Below are 23,954 nucleotides of genomic sequence, written 5' to 3'. Positions count from 1 at the left end.
CTGTCCACCTTGTACAGGTCCCTCCTGCTATAGAATTGGTCTTAATGCCCCAGGAATCTGAAGCTTTCCCTCCTGCATCATTTCTCCAGCCACGTGTTAACTTACTATTCCTATACTCAGTAGTGCATGACACTGGAAGTAATCCAGAGATTACTACCTTAGAGGTCCTGCTCTTTAATTTCATCCGAAGCTCCTGAAACACTGACTGCAGGACCTCAACCCTTTTCCTTCCTGTGTCATTGGTTCGCACATGGACCATGACTTCCAGCTGTTTCCCTTCCACCCTCTCAGTGATGTCCTTTACCCTGGCACCAGGGAGGCAACACACCATGTGGGACTCATGTTGGCGGTTGCAGAAACGCCTGTCGATCCCGCTGACTGTCAAATCCCTTATGACCATTGCATTTCTACACTTTGCTGTGCCCTCCTGTGCCATGAATGTGCCGAGAGCCTCATCGCTGGTATTCAGCACTGAAAACTGGTTTGAAAGTGCACAGCCTGCCTCTTCTTACCCTGCCAGATGGTCAGCCTTCCATATGCCCTCTATATGTGGCTCCAGCCGCTCCTCAAGCTCAGAAACCCTGAGCTTGAGCTTGAGCAACTGGAAGCTGATTTTGAACAGAAATCAGGAGAGGAGTCAAAGAGGTAGGTAATGAGGAACTATTTGAAAACGGAGGGGTTTAGGAAGCAAATGCCAGAGGGCAGTGCTATAAATGCCTGAAAGGTTTGCCACTAATCGTAGGGTAAAGGGAAGGGGAGCACACAGTAGGGCTGGCTGAGAAATGCAGAAGATTCAAGCTAGGATTTAGAGTTAGAGGAAGTTGCTGAGATAGGATGAAGTAAGGCTGCCAAGTGATTACAAAATGAGATTGAGAATTTTGAAGTCAACCTGCCTCCACTACCGATCGTGTGTGATCTATATAAACACAGAGAAATAACTTTGTGGCACAATAAATCTGTCTGGAAAATCTGAAAAGTTAATGATTTAATTGATGAAACTTCAGGGCCGAGAAATTCGTTTGACCCTGAAAACAGGTGCGGGGATCACAGGGAGCGATCACCCTGAGGAATGTAGGCAGCATACTAACTTCATGCTGCCTGCTGATTGGCATGATTGTGGTGGTCAGCCCAGCATTGAACGTGCTATTGATTGGTTGAACGCTCAGCAGATGGCCCAAGTTTGTGCGAGGCTATCACCAATTAAATCTAGCTTGCACTTCTTAAAGGCAGTCTACACCTCTTAAAGGGGAGGTACATCCTGCCTGCAGCAGTTCATTCAACTGGCTGGGGAAGAGAGTGAGAGGAGGAAAAAAATGTCACAATAGGGGAGAGCATGTGCCAAGGTTCTTCGATGCAGCCCTGGAGGCCTTGGTGCAGGAGGCCAACTCGATGAGAAAGGTACCTTTTCCACAGGGGCAGGAGGCCCTTCAGGAAATGTGTAAAATCCAATGAGAGCAGATAGCCGCTGTGGTGAATGCCAGCAGTATAACCCCGAGGATGTAGACGCAGTGCAGGAAGAAGTTTAAAGACCTCACACAAATGGTAAGGTCAGTGAATTCAAATCTCTACCAAACATGACACATACCTCAGGATCATAGCTTCACTTCACCCTCACACACTTGCAAGCCTCACATCCACATCTCACAGCTTGCACACACTGTCAGCTATTTGACCATGAAAGGCATGTCATCCAACTATATTGTACCACTCTCACTGACACACAACCCTCTCTCTTGCAGGAAATGCTGGCTCACAACCAGTGCCAGCAGGATTTAACTGGCGGGGAATAGGCCTGACCCTGATAGAGGAGACGGCACTGGCCATTATTGGGAGGGCCATCGCTGAGCCTGTGGCCAGCGGTGGGACTGAAATAATAGAAGATGCCGGTATCCTTGTACGTAATCGTCTTTCTCACATCCCACTTCCCCCTCACACTCGCAGCCACCAGTTCAGATACTGACACTCCGCGTAGTTTAGAGGATAGGTTAGAGGCGGGATCTGCATGTGGTGAGTCACTGGGCACAAGTGGCCTGCAGCCAGGGCAGGGGGAAAGGGTAGCACAGGTACCAGTTCCTCGGACGGCGAGGTTGCACACAAGTTCTGCTGCAGAAGACTCAGATGAGGACTTCGATGTGGCGGCCTACAGAAGAACACTGATGGGTATGCACAATGAAATGCTTGGTCCATTGGAAGGCCTACCAGAAAGCCTGAGTGCAATGTCAAGGAGCATGGAAGAGCCCAGCACCAACCTTGCACAGGGCTTTGTGCAGAGCTTGGAGACCGTGATTTCCAGCATGGAAGGGGTGGGCAACTCCATTAACTTACTTGTGGACCCAGCCATGATGCAGCGTCTGATGGCTGATGTCTCCGCTTCCATTGTAGCACAAGCAGAAGCCAACCAATGTTTGGATGCTGCAGTGGAAGCTCAAACTTCTGTCATGCAGGCTCAGACTGCTGCCATCGCAGCTGGGTTTACAAGTGTGGAAAGGAGCTTACAGGGTATCACAGCAGTCCAGCAATCTGTCTTCCAACAGATTACCAGGATTACTGAGGCACCGCCTCAGTAGCTCCATGAAGCACGAACCTGCTGTCCTCTCTCAGGCTGACAGCATTCATCCTCCCACCACTGCCACTCCACCAGTGCCCTTGCTGTTGCCTGTCAGCCAGCCATCCCAGACTGCTGCCACCCATGCCGAGGTGGTGCAGTCTGCAACCGGGCCTTCTAGGTCCAGAGCTCCTCGAGGTCATCCTGCAAGGCCATCTGCAGTCTTCCCCACTGAAAGACAGCAGCCTTCCACCAGGCGTGCTGCAGCCACTGGGGTAGCACTTCGTAGGAGCACTAGAGTAGGCAAAGGCACACTGAAGACAGGCACTAAGAGAATGCACAAAGGTGGTTAGTTGACTTTGTTATGTAACATTGGATGGATTATGAATAAAGTTGGATTGGAATGTTTCTTTTGTGTTGGCTTTTATTTCAACATTGTGGTCAAGAGGACACAGTGATCGTCAGTAACAGAGGGAAGGAAAGGTGTGGGACTGTTGTTGAATGGTGACTTGGGGTTGTGCTCACTTATACTGCAGTAGGATGAGTCAATCACGAACAGCCTGGGCAGAAAGGGGCTGTCTGGGTGGCCTCCTCCCTTCCACTTCCTCCTTTTCCGCTTCCTCCTCCTCCGCTTCTTCCTCCTGCATTTCCTCCTCCTCCTCTTCCGCTTCCTCTTCCTCCTCCTGCTGCTCAGCTGGTTGCCTTGTGCCTGGTGGCAAGTGCTGTGCCCTCATGATGGTGAGATTGCGTGCAGCAGACTACGACGAATCTTGAGATGCGCTCTGGTGAGTACTGCAGGGCTCCTCCAGAACGGTCCAGGCAGTGGAAGCATTGTTTAAGGACGCCAATGGTCAATCAGATTCCGTGTGGCAGCATGGCTTTTGTTATATGCATGCTGCCCACATGTGCGTGGGTTGTGCAGCGGAGTCATGAGTCAGGTGGTCTCAAGATAGCCCTTGTCGCTCAGTAGCCACCCTCTGGTTTGTCATGGCGCCTCAAAGACTGAGGGAACAGTGGACTGGCGCAGAACAAAAGCATCCTGACTGCTGCCGGGATATCGGGCATTCACCATCATGATGTGCTGAGCATGGTCGCACATCGACTGCACATTCAGCGAATGGTAACCTTTGCGATTGCGGTACATCTCAGCATTTAGATGCAGTGCCTGCAAAGCCATGTGCGTGCAGTCAATGACGAGCTGCACCATGGGGAAGCCTGCTGTTCCAGCAAAGCCACGTGTACAATCTGCCTGCTACTGTCAGGTCAGAGAGAAGAAAGTGGCATAAAAAGCATCTGTCACCTCTCTTATGCAGCAGTGGATGGCAAACTGGGAGATGTTATGGATGCTGCTTGCTCCAGTCTGGAAGGACCCTGACGCAAAGAAATTCAGGGCCATGGTCACCTTCACAGCCACTGGCAGCGCTGTTCTTGCCCTGGTGTGAGGCTGCAGGTCTAGTTGCAAGATGTGGCAGAGTTCTGTGAGTACCTCCTTAGTAAAGTGCCTCACATATCACTCCTGGCCCAGACTGAGGTAAAAGAATTGCTCTCGGAAGACCATAGGTGGGTAATGCCCCCTCTGAGAGCCCTTCTCCTCCTCCTCCTCTGCGAGCAGCTTGTCCTCTTCTTTGCTGCTTCTGCTCCATCTCCCTGTTATGCTGGAGGCCAAGTGGGATGACAACTACAGCACCCATGACTGGAAGCAAGGGATCTGACCAGAACCCTTAAAGTCAGGACCAAGGCCTTCTCCACTTGCGGCACCACTCCCTGTCACTTCACCAACTTTAAACAACTCTATGATGATGCTGAACACATGTTCAACTGTGTGAGGTTAGGACAGGGCAATAGCTTCAGCGTTGAGGATGAAAATGGCAGCGCTGGCGTCAAATCAGGGTTGATGTCATGATCTGCCCACTCAACATACTTACAGTGCACAATGCCACCCTACTGCCCTTACCAAGATGGTGTGTGGCCCGGCACACACCAGATGTGTGCGCGCATAGTGGATGCCATGTTACAAAACTGCACCCATAGTGCCGAAAAAATGGGTGCTATGAAGTTCTAGCCCCAAATACAGAATTACAGGGTGTATTTTCTGATCAGCAGAAAAAGCCCATCAACATTAAAGGGAGTGGTGCTGCAAGTGGAGAAGGCCTTGGTTGTGACTTCAAGGGTTCTGGTCAGATCACTTGCGATCAGAAAATGAATACTTACTGATTTTCTGGGGTTCCTGCTCATAACATGTACCGTGCCGTTTGTCAATTAGTGTTTGTCATTGGCATCCTTAGCAATTACCAAGGATGTGTATGAGACCAGTGAAATATCTGCCCAGTACTTCTATATGAATATTTAAAGCATGGATTGTATTTATCCCTATATCTCTTAAAATATTTTTTAAATTTCTTATACGCAGGCTTGATGTATTTCCAGAATGGATCCTAAGATAGGTGTTAGCTGCTTCATTAACATCGGCTAGGGAACAAAATATATGACTGCTAGGATTGCCTGAAAAATCTCCCGACCCAATAAGGCATCAGACATCTTTCAGGCTTCCTTGGGCATGAGACACAGCCCTGCAAATTGGTCTTTTTTGACCTCATTTTTAACCTGGATAACAGGTGCAACTAGGTCCACTTTCTCCCCCTACATATAAAATCTCTCTCATAGGATTGAATTAATTCATATTGTCAGGTATTCATAGCTTTCAGTGCATCAAGACCACTGAACAGTTAAGTAATGATGAATAAAAGGTTTGTGATGATATTCATGGTAAGAATGGTTTTATTCACACAAAGTAAATGAACAAATAGTTCATAGTTTAGCACACAGATATATATTTCCTACACTCCCGGATATATAAATCAACAAAGATGCCACATACTTTCTTGTTAAACACTGTTCCTAAACAGATGTCCACTTACTATAAACCTTCTCTATCTCAATTCCCCTTGCTAAGCTTGCACTTACTTTTTTTTTGAATACACACACGCTTTGGCTATCGTCAGCAGGATTCGTTCACTGACTGCATTCAGAAGACTGGCTGTGGACTGTCAGTATAACTCTGTACTGGAAAATCTCTGACTGTCATGGGAGGTGGAATGCGTGGGCGGTGGTCCAGCCTTGCCTTCTTCTCAAAAGGGCACAATAATATCTATCAATTAAAGTTATTACCCCAGACTGCAGCCTATCTTTTGTGATTAGGGGCTTGTCTTAGTCGGACGGTCTATGTGCCATGATGGCCATATTGAATAAGCAGGAACAATGCAGGCAATCTTTGACAATAGTTTTAAGATGTTTGAGATTGCAAACAATGCCCCCCTTCAGACAAGAATTCTGTGGATCATAACAAACACACTCCTTGAAGGAAACCTAATGGACAAACTGTTTGGCTTGAGCTCATGGCTTTCTGTTGAATAGGATCTGGCCTTGGGAGTTAACTCCATTACACTGTTTACATCAATACAAAATGCAAGTTAAAAAAATTGAATATAGACTAGAATACATTTTTGTCATAGTAGTTTTGGAAGAATTAAACCTGCAGGAGTTGTACTACAGGAAAATGGGACACTGAAATGCTGCATAATTCATTTTGAAAAGAGTTACATTACAAGAGAACCACAAAGTAGGGACTTAAACATTTCCTTACAACCCTTTGTGTGAAAAAAATGTATCTTAGCCGCTCCCTTCATTCTTTTGGTGATAATCTTAAATTTATGATCTCTAGTTACTAACTCATCTGGATCTGCACTTTAATATGGGGCACAATCTCAAAATTTGCAGACGACACAAAAATAGTGAGCACAATTAACTATGACTGGGAATTTCCTCAGAGCTGCTCCTGCTCCGCCACTGTAACTTCGCTGGAAGTGCAGGGCAACCCCTATTTACATGTGTAAATGGGGTTTCTGCTGCACCTCCGGTGGAGTTATGGTGGCGAGTGGGAGCAGTTCTGAGGAAATTCCAGCCTATGCAACTTCAGAGAAGGCTATAGTTTTTTCAATTGGGCAGATAAGATTTGGATGGAATTTAATAGGGCGCAATGTGATGCAACACATTTTTGAAGGAAGAATACGGAGAATAAACATACACTAAATGTTAAAAGTTTAACATAACTAAAGAAGCAGATACACAAGTCTTTATAAGTGGAAGGACAAGTTGATAATGCTGCAAAAACAAAGCAATCTTTTAGCATCCTAGGTTTTATAAATATGGATACAGAATACAAAAGCAAAGTGGTAACACTAAACCTGTTCAAGTCATTGGTTAGGCTACAATTTGAAAATTGTATCCAGTTTTGGCTGCCCCTATCTATGTCATGGCCACAAGAGATTCACTAGGATACCAGGGATGAGAGGCATTAGTTATGTAAAGAGACTAGAGAAACTGGGGCTATTTTAATTAGAGGAGAGAGGTAAAGAGGAGCTTTGATAGGTGTTCAAAATTCTGAAGGGTCTTGATGTAGATAAAGAAAAATGATTTCCACTGATTAGCGAGTCAGTAACTGGAGGGCATAAAGTACGTAAGATGATGCAGGAAGGATGTTACCGATGGTCGGGGAGTCCAGAACCAGGGGTCACAGTCTAAGGATAAGGGGTAAGCCATTTAGGACAGAGATGAGGAGGAATTTCTTCACCCAGAGAGTGGTGAACCTGTGGAATTCTCTACCACAGAAGGCAGTTGAGGCCAACTTATTAAATATATTCAAGAAGGAGTTAGATATATTTCTTAAGGCTAAAGGGATCAAGGGATATGGGGAGAAAGCAGGGACAGGGTACTGAGTTTGGATGATCAGCCAGGATCTCATTAAATGGTGGAACAGGCTCGAGGGGCCGAATGGCCTTCTCCTGCTCCTATCTTCTATGTTTCTATGTTTCTATGATCACCAAAAGAAGCAAGAGAAAGGTTAGAATTTTTTTGAATGTGGAATTGTTAGGAAATGGAGTATCCTACCATTGGTAGGAGCAAAATGCATATTAGCTTTTAAAAGGAAAGTGGACAAATATTTGAAAAAAAAAGAACAGAATATGGAACTGAATGGCTAACTCTTTCAGAGGCCAGCAGATGCATGATGGACCAAATGGCCTCCTTCTGTGCTGTAAACATCTATGATGCTAAAAGTAATATTTGTCAGTAGTTAGTAAACAAATTACTGTTTGTAATCAGTTAAAATAGGCAAGGACAGTCTATAAACCTAGAAGTCAGGTTAGATATTTAGGCGTTGAAATTCCTCAGGTGGCATTCTTGACAATTATGCTGGGATCAGGCTCACCGCTGACCTCTGCCACGGGCCTTGTTGGATTATAGGACATCAGTATAATTCACATCAGCTACATACAGATGCAGGCACCAGCGCCTCCAGGGATACACCTTAGGCAACCAGCTGTCAGAAAAGGCTGGAAAATGCAGTCTTGGTGCCTGGACTATTTGTCTGCCCAAAAGCCCAATTAAATATGCCCTCTGCTGCCCCTTTGTAAGAAGCTAGTATGCCTCTATTTTCTTGGCATACTGGCCTCCAAAGAGGCACTATGTTTCTGAGAGGCCAGTGATACAGGAAATCCAAGCGTGTGGAGTGCCCAACTCTCAGTGTTGGTGTCCTTTTTCGAAGAGGGCGGAAGCTCCGCTGCGCACAAAGGCTACCTGAATTTCAGATACAAGGCCGAGACCTGGCATATCTGGGCCCCGGCCTAGTTTGTAGCCCTTCCACCGCACTCTCACCAGAGTTATGGCAGGAGTGTGTAGAAAGCACCAAGGATTTTCGTCCCCTTACTGATCAATTGATTTAAAACATATTTTGATCACTTTGGCATAACTTACTTAATTACAATTTTACATGGCTTTGAGTTCACACTTATTGTGGTATCCTCCCCATATTTTCATAGATGTCATCAATCTGATTTCTTCTATCTTTATGTGACCGTTCACCCTTTGTTCTTTTACCTGTTAAGACAAAAATATAACACTATGCTGAGTTTTTCTTCAAGGAAAAGAAAATTCATATTTACAAACAATTGCACACTGAACTTGGATTGTAAGGTGTGATGTGTGTTTTCCACTCGACGAGGAGCTTCAGAACATTGACTTGTGATTAAATAATTCAGCACAAAATAGTGAGATGGTCAAGTCACATCTGTTTTTTTCCCCCCATTATTATATAATTGTTTTTTATTCTCCCTCTCCAAGGCCTCACCACACTCTCAGATTAGAGGGTAAACAGGAGGCCCCTGGAAACAGTGCTTTTGATTTAACAGGCGGCATTAAAAAGCACCCTGCAAAGACTCCTCAGTTATTGAAACAAAAGGATGACCGATTTAAAAAAGTTAGTTAAAATGGCATTGTTTAATGATGCTCTCATTGATGGCACAGCTGTGATTGTGAACTCACCATATGGGGGATCATAGGTAAACTCCAGAAGACGTGTAATGGGAGGCCTGGGAAATAAAGATACACTAGGTCCTGGCCTACCGAAGGGCACAAGTGGGCCACACTGTGAGCATCCAGGTCCTGTTACCATGCTAGTAGATTTAGGGCAGTGGCAGTCAACTTCTGTAAGAAGCAGGCAGTCAAATCACTTAATGAAGCGACTGACACTGCTGAACCCAAGTAGACCTAAATTCAGAACCTTGCTCCAAATGATAAATACCTTGTATTAATAAATATATTCAACCAACCTTCCAACTATAGGGAACTAGAATCAGTTTATTAGCCCATTGTTATTTAATGGAAATGCTTCTGGGTCTCTGACAACAAACACTGACCCCTTTTTGTTGCCTATTTTAAGTGGAGTGCTGACACCAAATAAAAACAGTTTTTTTTATAAATGCAAGAAAAGCAAATTGTCATAAACTGTATTGGAAGCATCTTGACAGCGCAGTTCATTAGATCACTTTCGGCAGATTCTATTCTATCTCTCCCACCCATTGGGGGAGGGGGCAGAAGGGGTAAAATCGTGGCCAATGTGTCATTCTAATCCTACTATTAGACCATCTTTTTCACTTTGATGAGAAGAGGTTTATGGCGTGCATCAAGATGAAATCAGTGGTATAACCTGGGAGTCAGGTCCTGATCTGACTCCTGAGGCCACTGAAGTTTGGAGGTGTGAGAAAGCATCTGGTAGGAACTCTCACACCACTTAGGGTTCACAGCAGGTGTTGCATAACTGTGACTCATTGCGATGTTAGTTTAAAAAATGCCTGTGTATTTTTCAAATGTAAGTGTGAAATGTTTTTCAGTTAAGAAAGAAGTGGCTCTCACCTGCACTCTCCTAACATTAAAAATGAGCATCCAAGCATGCATAAGCAAAACTCCATGTGACCAACTGTAACTTGGGTTTAACAGCTGTCCATTACACTCTATGAATACTTGTTTCACATCGGCACCTGCTGTATAATGGCAGCTTGGCTATACTTGAATAGTTATAATTACAATTTTCAATCAAGCTCTGTCAGACTATCCTCTCTAAAGCTAGTTTCCTTTTTCACCCCCAGCTAATTTTCTAAATTTTCATTGCAATGACAATGTGGCCTGAGATTCTGGTACTCTGGATAAATTTCACAACATGAGAGGAACTGAAATACAACTCCCATGCACAATTGTTTTAAAATTATGATTTACAATTTTATTTCCCGCGTTCGTATTTTCCTCAATGACTGGGGGAAAAACTGCATCACTGACCTAGTACAGGTGGTAAAGAATGACAGTAGCTTCTGTCTTTGCCCATGAAGGTACCAGAGAATCCACCTTTTGGTGGGTCACAGATCCTCTTTTACTTAACATAGAATCATAGAATGGCTACAGCTCGGAAGGCGGACATTTGGCCTGTCGAGCCCATGCCATCTCTCAGCTAGTCCTATGCCCCCGCCCTTTCCCCGTAGCCCTGCAAATATTTTTTCCTTCAGATACTTATCCAACTCCCTTTTGAAAGATAAGATTGAATCTGCCTCCACCACCCTTTCAGGCAGTGCATTCCAGATCTAACCACTCGCTATGTAAAAATGATTTTTCTCATGTCACCTTTGGTTCTTTGGCCAATCACCTTAAATCTGTGTCCTCTGGTTCTCGACCCTTCTGCCAATGGGAACAGTTTCTCTCTATCTACTCTGTCCAGACCTCTCATGATTTTCAACACCGCCATCAAATTTCCTCTCAATCTTCTCTGCTTCAAGGAGAACAACCCCAGCGTCTTCAGTCTATCAATGTAACTGAAGTCCCTCATTCCTGGAATCATTCTCGTAAATCTTTTCTGCACCTTCTCTAAGGCCTTTACATCCTTCCTAAATCGTGGTGCCCAGAATTGGACACAATACTCCAGTTGGGGCCGAACCAGTGTTTTATACAGGTTCATCATAATTTCCACACTTTTGTACTCTATACCTCTATTTATGAAGCCCAGGATCCCATAAGACTTTTAAACTGCTTTCTCAACCTGCCCTGTCACTTCAATGATTTGTGCACAAATACCCCCAGGTCTCTCTGTTCATGCACCCCCTTTAGGATTGTACCATTTAGTTTATATGTCCCCTCTTTCCTTCTACCAAAATGTATCACTTCATACTTCTCTGTGTTAAATTTCATCTGCCATGTGTCCGCCCATTTCAGCAGCCTGTTTATGTCTTCCTGAAGTCCTCACTGTTCACTATACTTCCAAGTTTTGTGTTATCTGCAAATTTTGAAATTGTGCCCTATACACCCACGTCCAGCTCATTGATATATATCAAGAAAAGCAGTGGTCTTAGAACCGACCCCTGGGGAACAACACTGTAAAAGATTCCAAAATTCGATAGACTCTGGAACAGTACTCATGGATTGGCGGGTAGCTAATGTAACCCCACTGTTCAAAAAAGGTGGTAGAGAGAAAACGGGGAATTACAGACCTGTACCTCTATTTATGAAGCCCAGGATCCTGTAAGACTTCGGTATCGACTGACATCGGTAGTGGGGAAAATGCTAGAGTCCATTATAAAAGATGTAATAGCAGAGCACTTGGAAAACAGTGACAGGATCGGACAAAGTCAACACGGATTTACAAAAGGTAAATCGTGCTTGACTAATCTACTGGAATTTTTTGGGGATGGAACTGATAAAATAGGTAAGGGAGAACCAGTGGATGTGGTGTATTTGGACTTTCAAAAGGCTTTCGATAAGGTCCCGCATAAGAGATTAGCGTGTAAAGTTAAGGCACATGGGATTGGGGGCAAGGTATTGACTTGGATAGAGAACTGGTTGGCAGACAGAAAGCAAAGAGTTGGAATAAACGGGTCTTTTTCCGAGTGGCAGGCAGTGACTAGTGGGGTACCGCAGGGATCGGTCCTTGGACCCCAGCTATTCACAATATATATTAATGATCTGGACGAGGGAACTAGATGTAATATCTCCAAGTTTGCAGACGACACAAAGCTGGGTGGGCGTGTGTGCTGTGAGGAGGATGCCGAGAAACTCCAGTATGATTTGGACAGGTTGGGTGATTGGGCAGAAGCATGGCAGATGCAATATAACGTGGATAAATGCGAGGTTATCCACTTTGGTGTCAAAAACAAGAAGGAAGATTATTATCTGAATGGCAATAGATTGGGAGAAGGGGAAGTGCAACGAGACCTGGGTGTCCTTGTGCACCAGTCGCTGAAGGTAAGCATGCAGGTGCAGCAGGCGGTTAAGAAGGCAAATGGTATGTTGGCCTTCGTAGTGAGAGGGTTTGTGTACAGGAACAAGGATGTCTTGCTGCAGTTGTACAGGGCCTTGGTGAGACCACATCTTGAGTACTGTGTGCAGTTTTGATCGCCTTATCTGAGGAAGGATATTCTTGCCATGGAAGGAGTGCAGCGAAGATTCACCAGGCTGATACCTGGGATGGCAGGAATGATGTATGACGAGAGATTGGGTCAATTGGGCTTGTACTCGCTGGAGTTTAGAAGAATGAGAGGGGATCTCATTGAAACTTATAAAATTCTTACAGGGCTAGACAGACTAGATGCAGGAAGGATGTTCCCGATGGTTGGGGAGTCCAGAACCAGGGGTCACAGTCTAAGGATAAGGGGTAAGCCATTTAGGACAGAGATGAGGAGGAATTTCTTCACCCAGAGAGTGGTGAACCTGTGGAATTCTCTACCACAGAAGGCAGTAGAGGCCAATTCATTAAATATATTCAAGAAGGAGTTGGATATATTTCTTAAGGCTAAAGGGATCAAGGGATATGGGGAGAAGGCAGGGACAGGGTACTGAATTTGGATGATCAGCCATGATCTCACTGAATGGTGGAGCAGGCTCGAAGGGCCGAATGGCCCACTCCTGCTCCTATCTTCTATGTTTCTATGTTTGTTTTGGCAGTCTCGTATCGGGCATGTGGACAATGTGAGCTGTCCATCGCCGCAAATGTAGCCTGTGGGTCTCCCCCAAAGGCCAGTTTTTTAATATCCGATGCCATTTCCTTTAGCTGACTGTTGGTATAGGGACTTAGGTAGTCACTCTGTAGGGCCCCCTACTGCTGACCATCCGCGGGCGGATTAAAGCTCTGTTGGCCGAGGGGATACAAAGGGGGCTGTGGCCGGAGGCCTCAGAGCCTCCGGTAACTGTGGACAATCCGCGTGCTGCGGGCCGTCTCCCGAGTCTTTTCCTAATCCTGTTTCTACCTCGTCCTCATCTTTCTCGTTAAATTTGAATCCCGAAACACACCATACTCTTAGTTTTTCCCAATTGTTGTTTTAATTTATTTATGTCTTTGTGGCATTGGGTAAGATCTCCTTCCTCATACTTCTGTTGCTGTAGCACTTTAAAAGCTGCTTTAATATCCTGAGCTCTCTTCTTGGCTTCCTCTGCCTACTCCTGCTCCTATCTTCTATGTTTCTTACTCCTGCTCCTATCTTCTATGTTTCTATGTATACGTTTCTCCAGTCTGAAAAACAACCGTTCACCACTACTTCCTGTTTTCTGTCACTTAGCCAATTTCTTATCCATGCTGCCACCATCTCTTTTATTCCATGGGCTTCAACTTTGCTGGTGAGCTTATTATGTGGCACTTTGTCGAACGCCTTTTGGAAATCCATGTACACTATGTCAACTGCATTACCCTCATCAACCCTCTCTGTTACCTCATCAAAAAACTCGATCAAGTTAGCTAAACACTAAAACGTGCTGGTTTCCTTAATTAATCCACACCTATCCAAGTGACTGTTAATATTGTCCCTGATTACTGTTTCTAAAAGCTTCCCCACTACCGAGGTTAAACTGACTGGCCTGTAGTTGCTGGGTTTATCTTTACACCCTTTTTTGAGCAAGGGTGTAACATTTACAATTTTCTAGTCATCTGGCACCACTCCCATATCTAAAGAGGATTGGAATATTACGGCTAGTACCTCCGCAATTTCCGCCCTCAATTCCCTCAGCATCCTAGGATGCATCCCATCCGCTCCTGGTGATTTATCTACTTTAAGTACAGCCAGCCTTTGTAATACCTCTTCTTTATCAATTTTTATACTATCAAGTGTCTCTACTACCTCCTCCTTCACTATGTATATGGCAGCATCCTCTTCCTTGTTGAAGACAGATGCAAAGTACTCATTTAGTATCTCAGCCATACCCTCTGTCTCCATGCATAGGTCTCCTTTTTGGTCCCTAAATCTGCCCTACCCGTTCTCTTACTACCCTTTTACTATTTATATGCCTATAGAAGACTTTTGGATTAACTTTTATGTTGGCTGCCATTCTATTCGCATACCCTCTCTTTGCCCCTCTTATCTTCTTTTTCACTTCTCCTCTGACCTTCCTATATATAGCCTGATTCTCAGATGTATTTGCAGTACTGTCACTGAAGCCAACGGAAATAAGGAGGCAGAGGGTGATGGTCGAAGGTTGTTTCTGTGACTGGAAGCCTGTGTCCAGTGGTGTACCGCAGGGATCGGTGCTGGGCCCTTTGCTGTTTGTAGTGTACATTAATGATTTAGATATGAATGTAGGAGGAATGATCAGTAAGTTCGCAGATGACACGAAAATTGGTGGAGTGGTAAAAAGCGAGGAGGGAAGCCTCGGGCTACAGGACAATATAGACGGGTTGGTCAGATGGGCAGAACAGTGGCAAATGGAATTTAACCCTGAAAAGTGTGAGGGGATGCATTTTGGGTGGACTAACAAGGCAAGGGAATATACAATGAATGGTAGGACCCTAGGAAGGACAAAGGATCAGAGGGACCTTGGTGTGCATGTACATAGATCCCTGAAGGCAGCAGGACAGGTAGATAAGTTGGTTAAAAAGACATATGGGATACTTGCCTTCATTAGCCAAGGCATAGAATATAAGAACGGGGAGGTTATGATGGAGCTGTACAAAACGCTAGTTAGGCCACAGCTGGAATACTGTGTGCAGTTCTGGTCGCCACACTATAGGAAGGATGTGATTGCATTAGAGAGGGTGCAGAGGAGATTCACCAGGATGTTACCTGGGCTGGAGCATTTCAGCTATATAGAGAGACTGGACAGGCTGGGGTTGTTTTCCTTAGAGCAGAGAAGGCTGAGGGGGGACCTGATTGAGGTGTACAAAATTATGAGGGGCATAATAGGGTAGATAGAAAGGAACTTTTCCCCTTAGTAGAGGGGTCTATAACCAGGGGGCATAGTTCAAGGTAAGGGGCAGGAGGTTTAGAGGGGATTTGAGGAAAAACTTTTTCACCCAGAGGATGGTTGGAATCTGGAACTCACTGCCTGAGAGGGTGGTAGAGGCAGGGACCCTCACAACATTCAAGAAGCATTTAGATGAGCACTTGAAACGCCATAACATACAAGGCTACGGACCAAGTGCTGGAAAATGGGATTAAAATAGACAGAGCTTGTTGGCCGGCACGGACATGATGGGCAGGACCAAGAGAGCACCGAGGCGGCAGTATAAAGGAGGAGCGAGGTGAGGCCCGACCAGATCGGACCAGGAGAGCACCGAGGCCGGGTATAAAAGGAGGAGTGAGGCGAGGCCCGACCAGATCGGACCAGGAGAGCACCGAGGCCGGGTATAAAAGGAGGAGTGAGGCGAGGCCCGACCAGATCGGACCAGGAGAGCACCGAGGCCGGGTATAAAAGGAGCAGCGAGGCGAGGCCCGACTAACTCAGCAGCGGGGAGAGAGGTAAAAAGTAATCAGAGTGTGACGTCACCAGGGAGCAGGTAAGTGATTGGTTGGTGAGTATTTCTCTTTTTTAAACTTTAACTCTGTAGTTTATAGTTACTAAGGCCTTTTCTGGTGTAGCAGGGACTGTTGGTAAACCATACAAGTGCCTTAGAGTTATCTTTAATTGGTGATAGTGAATTAATTTAAATTAATTAAAGGGGAAGTCATGCCAGGAGAGCCCAGCCCCGTGTTATGCTCCTCTTGCTCTATGTGGGAATTCAGGGACACTGCCGGTGTCCCTGATGACCACGTGTGCCAGAAATGCATCCAGCTGTGGCTACTAGCAGACCGCATTGCGGCGCTGGAGCTGCGGATGGATGGGCTTTGGAGCATTCACGATGCTGAGAGGGTCGTGGATAACACGTTTAGTGAGTTGGTCACACCGCAGGTAAGGGCTGCACAGGCAGAAGGGAAATGGGTGACCATCAGGCAGAGCAGTAGAGGCAGGCAGGGAGTGCAGGGAACCCCTGTGGCCATCCCCCTCTCAAACAGGTATACTGATTTGGATACTGTTGAGGGGGATGACTTACCAGAGGAAGGAAGCAGCAGCCAACTTCCTGGCACCAGGGGTGCTTCTGCTGCTCAGGAAGGGAGGAAAAAGAGTGGGAGAGCAATAGTGGTAGGGGATTCTATCGTAAGGGGTACAGATAGGCATTTCTGTGGCTGTAGACGTGACTCCAGGATGGTTTGTTGCCTCCCTGGTGCCAGGGTCAAGGATGTCACTGAATGGCTGCAGGGCATTCTGAAGGGGGAGGGTGAACAGTCAGAGTTCGTGGTTCACATTGGGACCAATGACATGGGTAGGAAGAGGGATGAGGTCCTGCAGCAAGAATTTAGGGAGTTAGGTAGCAGATTAAAGAGCAGGACCTCAAAGGTTGTAATCTCTGGATTACTCCCGGTGCCATGTGCTAGTGAGTATAGGAATAGGAGGATAGAGCAGATGAATGCGTGGCTAAAGAGTTGGTGCAGGAGGGAGGGCTTCAGTTTCCTGGATCACTGGGCCTGCTTCTGGGAAAGGTGGGACTTGTACAAGTCGCACGGGTTGCACCTGAACCAGAGCGGGACAAATATCCTTGCGGGGAGGTTTGCTAGTACTGTTCGAGGGGGGTTTAAACTAAAGTGGCAGGGGGTTGGGAACCTGAGCAGGGAGACAGAGGAAAGGGAAACAGGGATAAAAGCAAAAGATAGGAAGGAGAAAAACAAAAGTGGCAGTCAGAGAAATCAACGGTTTAAATCAAACGTGGCCACAGTAAATAATAACTCTAATAGGTCTAAGAGCATTAAAAAAACAAGCCTGAAGGCTTTGTGTCTTAATGCGAGGAGCATTTGTAATAAGGTGGACGAATTGGCTGCGCAAATAGAGGTAAACGAATATGATTTGGTTGGGGTTACGGAAACGTGGCTCAAGGATGGCCAAGACTGGGAACTCGATATTCAGGAAAGATAGGCAAAAAGGAAAGGGAGGTGGGGTAGCATTACTGGTTAAAGAAGGGATTAATACAATTGTAATGAAGGATATTAGCTCTGATGATGTGGAATCTGTATGGGTAGAATTGAGAAATACTAAGGGGAAAAAAACATTAGTGGGAGTGGTATATAGACCTCCCAACAGTAAGGCGGAGGTTGGGGATGGCATTTAAAGGGAAATTAAAGAAGCGTGCAATAAGGGCACAGCAGTCATCATGGGTGACTTTAATCTACATATAGATTGGGCCAACCAAATCAGTAACAATACTGTGGAGGAGGAATTCCTGGAGTGTTTACGGGATGGTTTCCTGGACCAATATGTCGAGGAACCAACCAGAGATCAGGCCATCTTAGACTGGGTATTATGTAACGACAAAGGATTAATTAGCAATCTTGTTGTACGAGGCCCCTTGGGTCTGAGCGATCATAATATGATCGAATTCTTCATTAAGATGGAGAATGAAGTAGTTGACTCAGAGACTAGGGTCCTCAATTTAAATAAAGGAAACTACGATGGTCTGAGGAGCGAGTTCGGTAGGATTGATTGGGGAATGGCACTCAAAGGGTTGACGGTGGATAGGCAATGGCAAACATTCAAAGACCGAATGGATGAGCTACAGAATTTGTTCATCCCAGTTTGGCATAAAAAAACAAAAAAGGTGACTCAACCGTGGCTAACAAGGGAAATTAGGGATAGCATAAGATCCAAGGAGACGACATATAAATTGGCCAGAAAAAGCAATAATCCTGAGGATTGGGAGCAGTTTAGGATTCAACAAAGGAGGACAAAGGGATTAATTAAGAAAGGGAAAATAGAATATGAGAGTAAGCTTTCAGGGAACACAAAAACTGACTGTAAAAGCTTTTATAGATATGTGAAGAGAAAAAGATTGGTGAAGTCAAGCGTAGGTCCCTTACAGTCAGAATCAGGGGAATTTATAATGGGAAACAAAGAAATGGCAGACCAACTAAATTCATACTTTGGTTCTGTCTTCACAAAGGAGGACACAAATAACATCCCAGAGATGCCGGGGAACATAGGGCCTGATGAAAGGGTGGAACTGAAAGAAATCAGTATTTGTAGGGAAATGGTGTTAGGAAAATTGATGGGACTAAAGGCCGATAAATCCCCAGGGCCTGATAATCTACATCCCAGGGTACTTAAGGAAGTGGCCCTGGAAATAGTAGATGCATTGCTGGTCATCTTCCAGAACTCGATAGACTCTGGAACAGTACCCATGGATTGGAGGGTAGCTAATGTTACCCCACTATTCAAAAAAGGTGGTCGAGAAAAAGCGGGGAATTATAGACCGGTAAGCCTGACATCGGTAGTGGGGAAAATGCTAGAATCTATTATAAAAGATGTAATAGCAGAGCACTTGGAAAACAGTGACAGGATCGGACAAAGTCAACATGGATTTACAAAAGGTAAATCATGCTTGACTAATCAACTGGAATTTTTTGAGGATGTAACTAGTAAAATAGATAAGGGAGAACCAGTGGATGTGGTGTATTTGGACTTTCAGAAGGCTTTCGATAAGGTCCCACATAAGAGATTAGTGTGCAAAATTAAGGCACATGGGATTGGAGGCAAGGTATTGACTTGGATAGAGAACTGGTTGGCAGACAAAAAGCAAAGAGTTGGAATAAACAGGTCGTTATCCAAGTGGCAGGTAGTGACTAGTGGGGTACCGCAAGGATCGGTCCTAGGACCCCAGCTGTTCACAATATATATTAATGATCTGGACGAGGGAATTGGATGTAATATCTCCAAATTTGCAGACGACACAAAGCTGGGTGGGAGGGTAAGCTGTGAGGAGGATGTCGTGAAACTCCAGTACGATTTGGACAGATTGGGTGATTGGGCAGAAACATGGCAAATGCACTATAATGTGGATAAATGTGAGGTTATCCACTTTGGTGGCAAAAACAGGAAGGCAGATTATTATTTGAATGGCAATAGATTGGGAGAAGGGGAAGTGCAAAGAGACCTGGGTGTTCTTGTGCACCAGTCGCTGAAGGTAAGTATGCAGGTGCAGCAGGCAGTTAAGAAGGCAAATGGTATGTTGGCCTTCATAGCAAGAAGGTTCGAGTACAGGAACAAGGATGTCTTGCTACAGTTGTACAGGGCCTTGGTGAGACCGCACCTTGAGTACTGTGTGCAGTTTTGGTCGCCTTACCTGAGGAAGGACGTTCTTGCCATGGAAGGAGTGCAGCGAAGATTCACCAGGCTGATACCTGGGATAGCAGGAATGACGTATGAGGAGAGATTGTGTCGATTGGGCTTATACTCACTGGAGTTTAGAAGATTGAGAGGGGATCTCATCGAAACTTATAAAATTCTGTCAGGCCTGGACAGACTAGATGCAGGAAGGATGTTTATGATGGCCGGGGAGTCCAGAACCAGGGGTCATAGTCTAAGAATAAGGGGTAAGACATTTAGGACTGAAATGAGGAGGAATTTCTTCACCCAGAGAGTGGTGAACCTGTGGAATTCTCTGCCACAGAGGGTGGTGGAGGCCAGTTCATTAAATATATTCAAAAAAGAGTTGGATATATTTCTTAAGGCTAAAGGGATCAAGGGATATGGGGAGAAAGCAGGGACAGGGTACTGAATTTGGATGATCAGCCATGATCTCATTGAATGGCGGAGCAGGCTCGAAGGGCCGAATGGCCTACTCCTGCTCCTATCTTCTATGTTTCTATGTTTCTGTGCTGTATAACTCTATGACTCCACACTTGTAAAAGTTAATTTTCAGTGCCATAGAGGTTGTTTGGCAGTAATTAAGCTTATCACACCATTAAAAGTTTACTTACACTGGAATGGACAAGCCCATACTTTTCCTGGTGAGTTAAGTGTGTATCTATCACATAAGTACAGTAACTTCTGATTGAGGTTACCAAATTATGAGGGGCATAGATAGGATAGAAAGGAACTTTTCCCCTTAGTAAAGGGGTCAATAACCAGGGGGGCATAGTTTCAAGGAAAGGGGCAGGAGGTTCAGAGGGGATTTGAGAAAAAACTTTTTCACCCAGAGGATGGTTGGAATCTGGAACTCACTGCCTGAAAGGATGGTAGAGGCAGGAACCCTCACAACATTCAAGAAGCATTTAGATGAGCACTTGAAACGCCATAGCATACAAGGCTACGGACCAAGTGCTGGAAAATGGGATTAGAATAGATAGGGCTTGATGGCCGGCGTGGACACGATGGGCCGAAGGGCCTCTTTCTGTGCTATATAACTCTATGCGCTGGATTTTCATTCAGAAGTCGGGTTGGAGGCGGGACTACAACTTTCTGGGTTGTAGTGCCGCCTCCATCGAGATGCGACCAATCCACGCGATTTTAACTTGATTGACCTTGTTGAGCCCACCCAGCGGGCTCAGCAGGCCAATTAAGGGCCACCCGGCAACAGGTGATGTCACAGACTGAAATTTCATCTGTCAAGATGTTTTGACAGATGAAATATCAGTGTTTCACAGCTGTTTGAAGCTGTCAAACACTGACAGTCTTACTTCTAAAATGAGTCCTTCTCCACAGACTCAGTTAAAAATCTCTCCTGCACAGAAAGCTGCAGGCTGTCACTTTTGACAGATCGCAGCCATTCGGCTTTCTGTGCCGGTGAGATGAGGGACTCCCTGAACCTAAAGGAAAGAAGGCTGAAAAGGTAAGAAAATGTATGTAAAACTTATTTAATCACTTTAGACACACCAAACACACTTACCTTTGCACTCATGCACCCATCACTCACCTGAACACCGACATCTCGACCCCTCCAAGCCCTTCAACCCGACTCCTCCAACTTGGCGTGGTTTGGAGCCGTCAGGAATCCCACAGTTCAAGCTTAAAAATAGGGATTAGGCTAAAAACTGCCTGTTAACTACCTGTTAACAGGCAGTTAATTGGCACTAATCCCTTCCCGCCTCGGGTAGACGGGTCCCAGTGCGGGGCGGGTACCCGCCTCCTTTGAAACTGGTAAGGAGGCGGGTTGGGGGTGGGATGGGGTCGGGACCCCCGATTTCGGGAATTTAACCCCCCCGCATGCCTCCACGGCACACTGAAAATCGAGCCCTATGACTCTAGTCTAAGACTAAATAAAGCATTAGTGCCAAAGCCAGCAACTGGTATATACTGCATATACTTGCCAATTTGCCTTTCAAAGCCATTAGCCAATCTCTATTGTAAAATCATGACTTCTCTTTTCCCAGACTGTGACTCTGAACATGTCTGAACACGTATGATTTTGAAAAGCCATATTCTAATTCTTGAAATCTTAAAATGTCTTATTTTTTCTAAATAAGTTCTCTCTGCTTACAAATCATTTTGGGTTAGTACTGGATATCACGTATGTATATGAATTATCCTGTTTATTGTATCTACTACAAGAAATTAAAGGGTATTTTTTTCACACATTCACAATGATTTATATACCAGTGCAGTTGAACATTTTGCTTACATGACATTTACAGGTGCAGACATTGACAGAATGAGTTATTTTGCACTCTCAGTATGAGTCGTCTGCTGGGTTGACTTGTCGTGCAGCACGCCATCCTTTAAAGTCCATTACATTGTATGGCGTGTGAGGTCATGGCTACATTAATTCCCTGTATGTATATTAGTTTGCATTTTTGTGTTATCAGCATGATGTCAAGAATTGGAGAGCAGTGTCTGTGGTTTATCAGCCCAAGAGACGTTTGTGGTTGTGGGCTATGATGTGTTCTATATTTTCCAAAGCCATACAACAACCATTGTGATGAACAATACAACATACCAAAGATGCAACTACAAAATCACACAAAAATTCTTCGATGTACGGTTATGCTTATATTAATATTAGTTTGCAAAGCTACTCTAATACTTATATAGGATATATCAATGCAACATTGATTTTTTTTAATGTGATAAATTTTAACTTATTTTTTCTATAAAACAAACACTTCAGAAACAACTGTAAATTTTAAAGTTTCATTTTTCAAAGTCGTTACAAATATGGGTGATTATTAGTGGGTTACTGGGTGGTGGAAAATGCTGTAAGGATTCTGGGTGAAATGTGATTGGGCTGTCACAACCAGCAAATACAGTGATACAAATCATTTAAAAATACAACACTTGTTTTTACTGCCTCCGTGCAACTACCGCTGTACTTTTTTGTTAAAAATTAACTGTCAAGACGAGAGTAAGAACATAAGAACTAAGAGCAGTACTAGGCCATATAGCTCCTCGAGCCTGCTTCGCCATGCAAGATCATGGCTGATCTTCAACCGCAACTCCACTTTCCCACCCAATCTCCATATCCCTTGATTCCCCTAGAGTCCAAAAATCTCTCTCTCTCAGCCTTTAATATACTCAATGACTCAGCATCCACAGCCGTTTGGGGTAGAGAATTCCAAATATTCACAACCATTTCAGTAGAAATCTCTCTTCATCTCAGTCTTAAATGGCCGAACCCTTATCCTGAGACTCTGTCCCCTAGTTCTAGACTCTCCAGCCAGGGGAAACAACTTCTCAGCATCTACCCTGTCAATCCCCCTCAGAATCTTATTATGTTTCAATGAGATCACCTCTCAATCTTCTAAACTCCAGTATAGGCCCAATCTAATCAATCTCTCCTTATAGGACAACCCTCTCATCCCAGGAATCAATCTAGTGAACCTTCATTGCACCATCTCTAAGGCAAGTATATTCATCCTCAGATAAGGAGACCAAAACTGTGTGCAGTACTCTAGGAGTGGTCTCACCGGAGCCCTGTATAAGTGTAGCAAGACTCCCTTACTCCTGTACTACAACCCCCTTACAATAAAGGCCAACATGCCATTTGCCTTCCTAATTGCTTGCTGTACCTGCATTCTAACAGTGTTTCCTGTATGAGGACACCTAAATCTCTCTGAACACCAACATTTAATAGTTTCTCACCACTTCAAAAATATTCTGTTTTTCTGTTCTTCCTACCAAAGTGAATAACCTCACATTTCCCCACATTATACTCCATCTGCCACCTTACTGCCCACTCACTTAACCTGTCTATATCCCTTTGCAGGCTCTTTGTATCCTCCTCACAGTTTACTTTCCCACCTAGCTTTGTATTGTCAGCAAACTTGGATATATTACACTCGGTCCCTCCATCCATGACCGGAGGGTGCCGCGCGGACTGAAGTGCATCATCACCCCGGCCAACAAAATTTTAATTTAATTTGCTAAGTTTCATTTAAAGTTTTATTAGTTACAATTTATTTGGTTTAAGGTGCATCAAAAGGAGTACACTCAGTCCCTTCATCTAAGTCATTAATATAAATTGCAAATGGTGTGTTGGCACTAATCCTTGCAGCACCCCACTAGTTACAGCCTGCCAATCTGAAAATGACCTGTTTATCTCTAATCTCTGTTTTCTGTCCATTAACCAATCCTCTATCCATGCTAATGTATTACCCCCAACCCTATGAGCCATTATCTTGCATAACAATCTTATCGAATGCCTTTTAGAAATCCAAATATACTACATCCACTGGTTCCCCTTTATCTACCCTGCTAGTTACATCCTCAAAAAACTCCAATAAATTTGTCAAACACAATTTCCCTTTCATAAAACCATGTTGACTCTGCCTAATCATATTATGATTTTCTAAGATCACTGTTACCACTTCCTTAATAATGGATTCCAGCATTTTCCCAATGACTGAGGTCAGGCTAACTGGCCCGTCGTTCCCCGTTTTCTCTCTCCCTCCTTTCTTGAATAGCGGGGTTATATTTGCTGCCTTCCAAACCACTCGGACTGTTCTAGAATCTAGGGAAATTTGGAAGATCA

The 23,954-nt window shown here is 44.7% G+C and overlaps 1 protein-coding gene across 1 annotated transcript in view; it reads right to left on the bottom strand.

Annotated features, from left to right (window-relative positions):
* Window positions 1–5,305: 5,305 nt before the first annotated feature.
* The window catches only part of LOC147107520 (uncharacterized), a 39,034-nt gene continuing 20,385 nt past the window's right edge, over window positions 5,306–23,954 (bottom strand). The window contains exon 6 of the mRNA XM_086007394.1: window positions 5,306–8,479. Coding sequence (XP_085863520.1) covers window positions 8,391–8,479 — 89 coding nt within the window. The 3' untranslated portion in view covers window positions 5,306–8,390. The remainder of the gene's footprint in view (window positions 8,480–23,954) is intronic.

This window comes from Somniosus microcephalus, chromosome 14, assembly GCF_052327205.1.
Source record: "Somniosus microcephalus isolate GS21.2 chromosome 14, FLI_Smic_1.0, whole genome shotgun sequence".
In the NCBI taxonomy this organism is placed as follows: Eukaryota; Metazoa; Chordata; class Chondrichthyes; order Squaliformes; family Somniosidae; genus Somniosus; species Somniosus microcephalus.
This window is presented reverse-complemented; position numbering and strand designations above follow the sequence as displayed.